Source organism: Motacilla alba, chromosome 10, assembly GCF_015832195.1.
Source record: "Motacilla alba alba isolate MOTALB_02 chromosome 10, Motacilla_alba_V1.0_pri, whole genome shotgun sequence".
In the NCBI taxonomy this organism is placed as follows: Eukaryota; Metazoa; Chordata; class Aves; order Passeriformes; family Motacillidae; genus Motacilla; species Motacilla alba.
In genome coordinates, this window is record NC_052025.1 from 19,619,587 (window position 1) to 19,631,027 (window position 11,441).

The window sequence follows — 11,441 nt, forward strand, 5'->3', positions numbered from 1 at the left end:
TAAAAATCAGGATAGAAAGAAGCCCTGGAAGGGGAATTTCTGGGATGGGGATGATCCCAAAGGCCCCAGCACCAGGAAAAAATGGGGAAAAACTGGGAGAGAGAAGAGGGAGAAGGGGGAAAAGGGGGGGAAAGGGGGGGGGGGAGAGAAGGGGGGAAAACTGCGGAAAAAATTGGAAAAACTGGGAAGATAAAATGGGAATAAAGGGAGGGAAAAGTGTGTGGAAGGGGAGGGGGGGAATCGGAAAAACCGGGGAGAAAATTTGGAAAAACTGGGGAAAAAGGGGGAAAATTTGCCCTGCCTGAATCCTTTGGGATTTCCAGCTGGAAAATGAACTCTGGGGAGTGCCTGGAAGCTTTCCCATGATTCCCAACCCTGGTTCTGCTTCCATGAAAATTTGGGGCTGGATTTTGCTGCCTCTGCCCCAGAGTTTTCTGGTTCCCCAGAAGAATATCCTGGTTTTTCTTGGACTGTCAGGAAAATCCAGGTTTTTTTCCCCTGGCTTCCGGCACTGCCCGAGCTCAGGGTGGAATTCCTGGAGAGGGAATATTGAGCTGAACAAGGAAAACTTTCTAAAGGACAAGAAATTTTTGGGAAAAAAACCCTCTGGGAAGCAGCAGGGTGGGCTTGGATTCCTGGCAATCCAAGGGAATGCTGCCAGCTCCCGGAGTGTGTCACTGGCTTCAGGGAAAATCCCGGGATTTGGATGGGAAGGCCGGGAATGCTGGGGATGAACAGAAGCTCAGTCATCCTGGAACATTCCTGCCTTCCCACAAAATTGTTTCCCCAAAAAAAAACATTCCTGCTCTCCCAAAATTATTTCCCAAAGCTCCGGAGGAGCTTTGCTACAGCAGGACCTTGAGCTTCCGGAATTCCCACAAAATCCCTGGATCCAGGAACATCCAGGGACAGAAACTCCCCAGGATGGAAATCCCTGGGGGGAAATTCATGGCCAGAAAAATCCATGGATAGGGGGGAAAAAAACTGGGAGAGAAGAGGGAAAAGCAGGGAATGTTTCATCCCAGGGAGCAAATTCAGGGATCCTTTCCACACATCCCAAGGCAGAATTCCCAAAACCCCCTTCCACGATCCTCCCTTTACGGACCGGCACTGTGTCCATGGGGGAAATTTCCCGGGAATCCGGCAAATCCCAGGATTTTTCCAACATCCCGTTCCACAGCCACATCCATGCCTCCCTCCACACATGGATCCAATTATCCCAGGAAAAGCAGCTCGGCCGCGGCTCCCTTGAAAGGATCCCCCGGCAGAAAGGGAAAAAAAAAAAAATCCCAAAAAGCGCCAATCCCATAAAAACCCCGAGCAGGCTGGCGCGTTTTCCAGCAGGAAGTTTGGGAATGTTTGCAGCTGGAGGAGGCGCGAGCCGGTGGCCGAGCTCCTGGCAGTGGGGAAAAAGCGCTTTTTTCCCGATTTTCCCCCGGTTTTTTTCCCAGTTTTCCCCCCACTTCGGCGGCTCCCGGCGCGGGTGGGTTCCAGACGGGATTAAAGCAGGAATGGGGAGCCGCTTTTCCCAAGGAAAAACCCCCGGGAAAAGCAGGAAAATCCATCCCAGCCCCCCGGAGCAGAACGGGAGAAGCCGCAGGATCAGCTCCTGGAATTAAACTCCGCCTAAAGCCTCTCCTAAATTTAACCCCGAGCATTCCCCGTTTTCCAACGGGAGAAACCTCAGAAAAGCCGGATTTCGGGAAAAGGGAGCTTTCCTTCCCCCCCGCAGTATCCGATCCTTTGGGATTATCCCGGTTAATCCCGCTCCAAGGCCGAGCAGGGATCGGGAGCTCCCCGGGAATTCCAGCATCTCCATCCCTTTCCAGCTCCCTCCCGCTCCCGGCAAAACTTTTCCAAGAGCCGCGTGAAGGTTTTCCCAGCACTTTTCCCAAGCCATTCCCGGTTTTTTGGGGGGGGGATTGGGATGGGCACTCACCGGGCAGGAGGCAGAGGGAGCAGGCCAGGAGAATCCCGCTGGGAATATCCATGGAATCGCCGGCTGCCCCAGTCCCCGCTCCCGAGCATCGGCGGGACTGGGAGCTCCGATCCCAGGTCCCGTCCCTTATCCCAAACTTTTCCCGGCTCCCTGACAGCGGGAGAGCGCTGGGAGGGAGTGGGAGGGACCAGGGAGCGGGGAGGAGGGAAAGGATGGGAATGGGGACGGCCCTTTCCAGCCGGGACACCCTTTAGGGAGCGGGTTCCAGGTGGGAATTTCAGCCTGGAATCAGCTGTGAGCCGGGAATGCCCATCTGGAATCGGGGCTGTGCCAGCCGGGAATGCCCGCCTGGAATGGGCTGTGCCAGCCCGGAATTCCGATCTGGAATCAGCTGTGCCAGCCGGGAATTCCAGCCTGGAATCGGGGCTATGCCAGCCGGGAATTCCCGCCTGGAATCGGCTGTGCCAGACAGGAATTCCAGCCTGGAATCTCGGGATGAGGCGCAGCAGGAAAGGATGGGAATGGGCACAGCTGCCTCCAGGCCGTGCCACCCTTTAGGGAGCGGATTCCAGCCGGGAATTCCAGCCTGGAATCAGCTGTGCCAGCCGGGAATTCTGACCTGGAATCGGCTGTGCCAGCCGGGAATGCCCACCTGGAATCAGCTGTGCCAGCCGGGAATTCCAGCCTGGAATCGGGGCTGTGCCAGCCGGGAATTCTGATCTGCAATCGGCTGTGCCAGCTGGGAATTCTGATCTGGAATTGGGGCTGTGCCAGCTGGGAATTCCTACCTGGAATCAGCTGTGCCAGCCGGGAATGCCCGCCTGGAACCAGCTGTGCCAGCCGGGAATGCCCGCCTGGAATCGGGGCTGTCCCAGCCGGGAATGCCCACCTGGAATCGGGGCTGTGCCAGCTGGGAATTCTGATCTGGAATTGGGGCTGTGCCAGCTGGGAATTCCTACCTGGAATCAGCTGTGCCAGCCGGGAATTCCAGCCTGGAATCGGGGCTGTGCCAGCCGGGAATGCCAGCCGGGAATGCCCACCTGGAATCAGCTGTGCCAGCCGGGAATTCCAGCCTGGAATCGGGGCTGTGCCAGCCGGGAATTCCGATCTGGGATCCCGCAGGGATGGGAAGGGTTTCGGGGGGACAGCGGCGGCGCTGCGGGGGGGCAGCTCTGGGGGTGTCACCTGCTCCGGGAAAAGAGGGGGGAAGGCTGGGAGAGAGAGGAGGGGGAGAAAAAACTGGGAAAAAAGGGGGAAAACTGGGAAAAAAAGGGGATAAAAAAACTGGGAAAAAGTGAGGGGAAGCTGGGAAGAAAATAAGGGAAAAACTGGGAAGAAAGGGAGGAAAATCCTGGGAGAGAGAGGGGGGAAAGCTGGGGGAAAACAAAGGAGAAAAAACTGGGAGAGGGGAGGAGAAAGCAGGGAATGCTTCATCCCAGGGAGCGAGTTCAGCTGGATGCAGATCTGGGAATGACATCAACCATTCCCAAAGGGAAGATCCCGTGTTTTTCCCAGATTAAAATCCTTGGATGACTCCTCAAAAGCCCCGGAGAAGGAGGAGGCTGCTCCGGCCGCGTGCTCCCAGCTGACCCCTGGATCCAGGAGAAGCTTTTGTTTATCTGGAAAAACCTCTGGATAGCAGGAATTCCTCATGGAATCATGGAATGGGGAGCCCATCCCATTCCAATCCTTCTCCATGGGCGGGAATGGCACCCACAAATCCCTGGATCCAAATCCCACAGGATTTTGTGCTTCCACCTCACCGCACTCCCGACCTTCCTTCCCTATTTTTTGGGATCATCCCAGGAGGTTTTCCGGGTTTTTCCAGGCTCCAGCTGTTCCCGCAGCAGCTCCTTGATCGCGACCTGTGGGAGGCATCTGGCCTTGGATGCAGCTGCCTCGGGAGTTTGGGAAGAGCCAGGCTGGAAACCAGGAATGTAAACACAGGCCGGGAATGACAACAAATTCCCAAATTCCCAGATTTCAGCGCAGAAGGAGCTGGGGAGGGGGGCATGCAGGGATTTTATCCCACTCCAGAGGCTTTTCCCACTTCCCAGGGAAAGGTGGATGCTCGGGAACAGCAAACCCCACTCCACAGCTGGATTTGGGATTGGGATTTGTCCCTCTGGATACCCGGGAGCAGCTCCAAGCCGAAGCACGTGGATCCCTCATTCCCGATCCAGCGGCTCCGCTGAGCTCAGAGCTCCGGAGAATTGCTCCAAGAAAAAAGCTGGAAGCAGAATTCCAGCCTCTCCCACAGCGTCAGCTCTTCCCAGAGCCAGGAAAACAGGGCAGCAGAATTCCAGCCTCTTCCACACAGGAAAACAGGGATCAGCCCCCCTCCAGATTCTGGGATGGATCCTAGGATTATCCTCCCAAAATTCTGGGATGGATCCTTGGATCTGCTCCCCAAAATTCTGGGCAGGATTCTGGATGTAGCTCCCCTGAAATGTTGGGATGGATCTTGGGATTTCCCCCCCAAAATCCTGGGGTGAATCCAGGGATCAGCCTCCCAAATTCTGGGATCAATCCTGGGATCTTCCCCAAAATTCTGGGATGGATCCTGGGATCTGCCCCAAAGTGGTGTGGTGATCTCTGGGATCAGCCCCCAGGATTCTGGGATGGCTCCCGGAAAACGGGGCAGGACTGGCAGACGGGGGAGTGCAAATTTTGGGAATTCTGGTGGGAACGAGGAGCTCTGGGATAGCTCCCATCATGGCCCTTTCCAAGCCCTGCTCCCATTCCTGGGAATTGTGGGAATCCTTGGCTCAGTGGGAGGCACTGGGGGGTCCTGGTCCCCTCCCTGTCATCCCAAAGAAATTTGGGAATGTTCCTGGAGCGAGGGGAAAACCAGGAGCCGAGCCAAAGGTGTCGGGTTTGCCTTTAAAATTCCCGGCGGAGCCAAGTGCCGAACTCATCCATCAAACATCGGATCCAGGCATGGAAAACGCTCCTTCAGTTCCCTGGGCTGGCTTCCAACAGGATTCCTGCCAGGAGCCTTTTCCATGCTCCCCTCCGGCTGTTTTCCGAGCTGCCACCAGATCCCACCGTTTCCAAATCCAGCTTTTCCCCGGCAGACGGGAATGGGGCAGCCGTAAATTCCCTTTTCGTGGAATTCCATATCCATGCAGGAGCCTGGGAAGGCCCAGGATGAGGAGGGGTGGGAGAGGAGTCCCCAGTGGAATTCCAGGATTCCCACCGGGAGACTCCGCCCTGCCCTCATTCCCATTCCAGGGACACCGTTCCCTATAGGAGGAGAATTATGGGATATGAAAACTCCGGGAATTTCCTGGAAGCTCCCACAGCTCAGGGAGTCCATGAGATCCGAACACTGCTGGATTGGGAATATCCCCCATAAACCTGAATGCTGGCGCAGGATTTATCCCAAAACTTTTCCCACTTTCCCCCCTCCGATTCCTTGAGCTTTATCCTCTGGCATTGGAAAAAGAGAGGAATTTTGCCGGATAATTCCAGGGGGGGTCACCATGGTTCTCAGTCCGTGAAGGGTGTTGGGAAAGTATTGGGAAAAGGTTGGGAAAATGTTGGATTTGGGAATGGGGACGGAGCAGAGTCACCCGCACAGGGAGATTCCCACCTCAGCCCAGCTGCATTCCATGGGATTTTTATAATCTCCTTGGATTTTCCCATGAATCCCTTGTTTAATCCTCTCCTGCCAGGGTTTCCGGGGATCCCACAGCTTCCTCTTCCTCCATCCCGCTGCTTTTCCCACTTCCAAATAAATCCGGATGGGTGGGGAATAAGGAAGCTGGGATAGGCATTAAATAAAGAGAACACAAAAATTATGGAATCCTGGAATGGTTTGGGTGGGAAGGGACCTCAAATCCATCACATTCCATGGGCAGGGACAATTCCCACTGGAACTGGACAATTCCCACTGTCCCAGGTGGTTCCAAGCCTCATCCAACCTGTTCTTGGACACTCAAATTCCCCGAATTCCTCTCTTTTCCTCCAAAATCTCTTCCCTGGATCTCTTGCCTTGCTCCCTTTCCATCATCCTCTCCCAAGCTTTTCCCATCCTATGGAATCCACACTCCATCCCCAGGAATTCCCAATCCCGGTGGTCTCCAGAGGACTGGAAGCCGAGGGCACCTCTTGGAATTGGGGATTTCAGCTCCCACTTCCCTCTCCTGTTCCTTTGGAAGCGATTTTTCCATTGGGAAGATCTTCTCCCCCAAAATCCACACTTCCCAGGAATTCCCGGTCCTGGGGATCTCCAGAGGTTTGGAAGCGGAGGGCACCACTTGGAATTGGGAATTTCAGCTCCCGCTGGGAGGAGCTGCCTCATCTCCCATCCCTTCACCCCCTGGAATTCTCATCCGTGCTCCGCATTCACTTCATACTTGGAATGAGTCGAGGCGGCTCCAAATTCCCCTCCCAGAGAAAAACCGGGATCTTTTCCAGGGATAATGGGAACCAGCTGCCGGCGGCAGAGCAGACGGAGCTGTTTGTTCCCGCTCCCGGCGGAACAAATGGAATCATCTCCCTTTCAAATCCCGGGATTCGGGCGATCCGTGCGCTCCCAGCGCCAGGTATTGTTATTCCAGAGGAACTTCCATCCAAAGGGACGAGCGCCCGGCCCTGGACCTCTCCATAAATTATCCACTCTGGAATCCAAACACCAGCCTCCGGATAATTGGCGGCTGCGGATATTCCAGGACTCTCCGGGCGCTGTATCCATGGTTTTCCCGTTCCTCTGTAATTGTGGGCAGAGCCGGGGACGTGCCGGGATTCGGCCACGCGGCTCCGGAATGTCCCGGGGCTGGAATCCCTGGAAGGGCCACGGCAGCAGCTCCGGGGGTTTTTCCCTAAGGGTCGGGTTTTGCCAAGGAGGATCATCCATCCTTCATTTCAGAGGGAATGGTGGCGCTGGGGAAGAGCTGGAAAAGCTGGAATTGTCCCACCTGCCCCTGGGGGGGGGTCGGGATTGTGGGGATAACGGAGCTCCATGAAAGGTTGGGATCACGACATCGTATGGAAAGACTGGGATCACCAATCCTATGGAAAGATTGGGATCACCACATCCTATGGAAAGATTGGGATCACAACATCCCATGGAAAGATTGGGATCACCACATCCTATGGAAAGACTGGGATCACCAATCCTATGGAAAGATTGGGATCACCACATCCTATGGAAAGACTGGGATTCCCAATTCCGCTCCTCTCTTCCCGCATTCCCAGCCAGCCAGGTGGGAATTTTCCCGAGGATTTTTTTAATTCCTCACATCCAGCCCGGCAGCGCCAGGAAATGAAATTCCGGGATAACCCCAAGGGCGGGATGAGGAAAGATGGAAAATGATCCATGGTGGGCTCTGGATGCTGCGAGGGGGAAAACAGGAAATTTTGGGAATGGTTTCATTCCTTATCCCGGCTCAGACCCCTGATCCTGAGTTTCTGTGGAATTCCACTCATCCCAAGGGCTGTCCGTGTCACCGCGGTGCCCGCACCCGTGCTCCCGGTGAGATTCCCGTTCCCAAGATTTCCGCAGCGATTCCCTCCCGGCAGCGCCAGGAGAGGGAGCCCGAGGCGCTCCCGGATCCAGGAATTCTCCGCTCCAGGAATTCTCCGCTCCACGAGGCCGCATCCAGCGGGATCCGCTCTTCCCGTTCCCGGGACGCGCCGCGGTTCGGGAATTCCAGGCGGGGTGCTGCTGCACAGCTCTGGGAATGGGGTGCCCGGATCCAATCCCGCTGGAGCAATTCCCGCTGGCCTTCCCCTGGGAATCCTCCTGGGCTGCGGGAGACGCGTTCCAGAGAGCAATGGCACCAACCTGGATCTCTGCTCCTGCCGGGAATTCAGGGATCTCTGGTCCTGCTGGGAATTCAGGGATGCTGGTGGGAATTCAGGGATCTCCGGTGCCGCTGGGAATTCAGGAATGCCGATGGAAAAGCCGGAATCCCCGGTGCTGATGGAGAAACCGCTCCAGCTGGAGGAGGCCGGGACACGGCACCCGGATCCTGCTCGGTGCCAGCAGGAAATTGGAATCCTTGGAATTCTCTCCAGGTGCTGAGCATCTCCCTTTCCCGGGATCCGCGGCAGGATCATGGATGCTCTCCAGGAAAAGCTGGGAGCTGGAACGGGATCCCACCAAACATTCCAAGCCAAACCTGAGGCACAAATCCCTGGGATGTTTCCCTGCCCTCCCCAGTACTCCCAAAGCCGGGATTTGGGATTGCAGGGCTGTCCTGGTGCAGCCTGAGCTGTTTTCCTGACCATGCCAGAGGAATTCCCTCTGGGAAGGGAACTGTCCCATCCTTGGCAGTGCTGCAAATTCCCAAACTCCCACCCCATTCCCGGCATTCCTGCTCCTCCCAGCTCGGATGAGGGGCTGCCCTGGCTTTCCCAGCTTTCCCAACTTCCAGCCCCTTTCCCAACATTTCCGGGCTCCTCCCAAGCTGCATTTGGGATTTGGGAGATGCTGGGATTTCTCCCAGAGTGGAAAGTCGGGATCCATCCATCACCAGATTCCCGGGATCCTCCCAGTTCCAGGCACCTTCCCAGCCTTCCCTTCCCATCCTACCTTTCCCAGCTATCCCAGCTCAGCTCCCAGGTTTTTTTTCCAAGCTTTCCGAGTTTTCATTGGGATAATTAATTCCCCCTCTGGGATGAGGCAGCCGGGACACGGAGCTGCTCCAAGGCTTTGGGAAAACCAGGATTCTCCTCCTCCTCCAGCTTTTCCAGGCCTGGAATATTCCCTGTCCTGAGCTCTGCTTCATTCCAAGCATCCTCTCAGATCCTTCAGATCCCGGGAAAACGGAGGATTTTTGGGAAAAGGTCACGGCTGGGTGGGTCAGGATTTAGCGGTGGCTGATGTCATTAATTCCCTGATAATTGCATTAACCTTTCCCACACTTCCCAGCCCAGCTCACGTGGTTTATCCTTAAAAATAGTTCATTTTCAAGGAATATTTGGGATTTTTCCTCCTCCTGTCATCAGATCCATCGGTTTTCTACAGGGATGCTTGGAATAAAACTCATCTTCCGTTGGATTCTTGGTGGAATAATCTCCTTATAAGAGGAAAATCCTTGGTTTTGGGGCTGTGCTTTTCTTCCAGGAGGATTGGGAATGCCTTTGGAATTGGCCTGGAGTTGTTTGAAAGAAATAAAATTAATTGGAGGGAAAAAAATAAATTTTAAAAAAGAATAAAAAAAAATAATTATAATTAAACAACAACAAAAAAATCCTGGAGAATTCCAGGCCTGGGCTGCATCCTGGTTCCATTCCCTGGAAACAAGGAGATTAAATGTTCTGGTTCCTTTGTTTTTTTCCCTAAATATTTTTCCCCAAATATTTTCCCCCAATATTCATTTGTCATCCCAGAGATTTCTAAATGTTGGGAGGGAATTCCCAGATTTGGGGCCCGCAAGGTGGCACAGCCACGAGCGGCAGGGATGCTCCCCAGCTCCTCTAGTCCGTACCAGAATTCCCCAAATTCCCCCAGATTTCTTTGGAATCGATGCCAGTGGGAGTGGGATTTCCTTGGTGGAGAGAGCAGGAGTTGGGATAAAACTCTCCAGGACTTTTTCCCTCTGGGGCCTGGATTTTGGGGTTATTTGGACACACCGATGTCCCAAATTATTCCGAGTGTCGCTTCCAGCTGGGCCTGGAAAACGGAGCTGCCAGCCCTGCTGGTGTCACTGTCGGTGACAAAAACGGGGTAAAAAATCTCCTTTTCCACGCGGATGGATCCTTCCGGGTGCTGCAGCAGCCGGGAACATCCAGGAACGTCGGAATATCCATGGATTCCTCAATTTCCATGGAACATCCATCCCCCTGGACCGCTGGAAGCGGCCGAGGCCTGGGATGGGATGGGATGGGATGGGATGGGATGGGATGGGATGGGATGGGATGGGATGGGATGGGATGGGATGGGCTTTCAGCTCCTTCCCAGCTCAGCATTCCAGGATTTCCTGCCGCTGTCGGGAAGGGAGGGAGCCGGGGCGGAACCGCGGCTGCCAAAGGGTTAAAACAGAACCGGACCCGAACCGGGGCTCGCAAAGGGTTAGAACTGAACCGGGGCCGGACCGAGGCTCCCAAAGGGTTAAAGCGGAGGTGGCACCGGGGCTGTTGAAGGGTTAAATCGGAACCGGGTCCGGACCCGAACCGGGGCTCCCGAAGGGTTAAATCGGAACCGGGTCCGCACCCGAACCGGGGCTGCCGAAGGGTTACCGGGGCCTCGCGGGGGTGGCACCGGGGCCGCCGAAGGGTTGAATCGGAACCGGGGCTGCCGAAGGGTTAAGGCGGCCCGGGGCCCCCCCGCGGGCCGGGCCGGGCCGCTCCCCCCGGGGGCGGTGCGGGGCTGACATCACGGCCCCGCCGCGCCGAGCACCGGCCGAGCTGCGGGCAGCGCTCGGCAGCGGGCACACCCCACCCTCCTCCTCCTCCTCCTCCTCCTCCTCGCTTCTCCTCCTCCTCCTCCGGCTCCTTCTCCGTCTCCTCCGGCGCTCGTCGCTCCCCGGCCGCGCCAGCCGCATGCCCGTGCCGAGGTAAGAGCCGCCCCGGTGCCCGCAAGGTGCCGGGCCCGGCCGCCGCAGCCTCCCCCGCCGGCCGAGCCGCCGCCCGCGCCCTGCCCCGCCCGGCCCCGCGCTTCCCCCGCCGCCGAGCCCCTCCCCGGCCGCGGCCGCTCCGGCCCCGCAGCTCTGCTGCAGTTTTAACCCTTGGAGGGGGCGCGGCGGCGCGGGGCGAGCCCCCCAAACCGCGGGGGCGGCGCGGCGGGGCTGCGACCCCCGAACCGCGCCGCGCGGCATCCGCGCCGAGCGCGCTGCCCCAGAGCAGAGCGTCCCCCGCAAAACCGCGCCGCCACCGGACCGAGCATCCCCCCCAAAACCGCGCATCCCCCCCAAAAACCGCTCATCACACACCCCAAACCGCGCATCACACACCCCAAAACCGCGCATCCCCCAAACCGCGCATCCCCCTCAAACCGCGCATCACACCCCCCAAACCGCGCATCACACCCCCCAAACCGCGCATCTCCCCCAAGCCGCGCATCCCCCTCAAACCGCGCATCCCCCCCAAACCGCTCATCCCCCCCAAAACCGCGCATCACACCCCCCAAACCGCGCATCCCCCTCAAACCGCGCATCCCCCCCAAAACCGCGCATCCCCCCCGAACCGCGCATCCCCCAAATCGAGCATCCCCCAAATCGAGCATGCCCCAAACTGCGCATCCCCCGGACCGCGCATCATCCGAACCGAGCATCCCCCCAAAACGCGCATCCCCCCAACCCGCGCATCCCCCCCGGCCCGCGGTCCAGCCCTCCCGGGGTCGCGCATCCCCCGGGCCCCTCCCTAGGCCGCCGCTTCCCGGACCTCTACAGGTGGCTGGAAGGGCGTGGAAAACCTCGGGAATGGCTCCGGGAGCTCGGGAGGAGGCGGGGAGGCCCGAATCCATCCTGGAGCGGCTCCCGGATTCCTGCGGGGAAGGCTTTGCTTCCTGGGGGCTGATCCCGTCTCTTCCCATCCCTGATCCCTGGGAACT

The 11,441-nt window shown here is 57.3% G+C and overlaps 1 protein-coding gene across 2 annotated transcripts in view; it reads right to left on the reverse strand.

Annotated features, from left to right (window-relative positions):
- The window catches only part of ITGA11 (integrin subunit alpha 11), a 46,064-nt gene extending 37,145 nt beyond the window's left edge, over positions 1-8,919 (reverse strand). The window contains exon 1 of one of the 2 annotated variants that reach the window (XM_038146989.1): positions 8,481-8,919. Coding sequence is in view for 1 of the 2 variants with exons in the window: in XM_038146988.1 (XP_038002916.1) it covers positions 1,940-1,991 (52 nt within the window). In the remaining variant the exon portion in view is untranslated. Of the gene's footprint in view, positions 1-1,939; positions 2,269-8,480 lie in introns of those variants that run through there. The other variant, XM_038146988.1, reaches the window with a different exon arrangement.
- Positions 8,920-11,441: the final 2,522 nt, after the last annotated feature.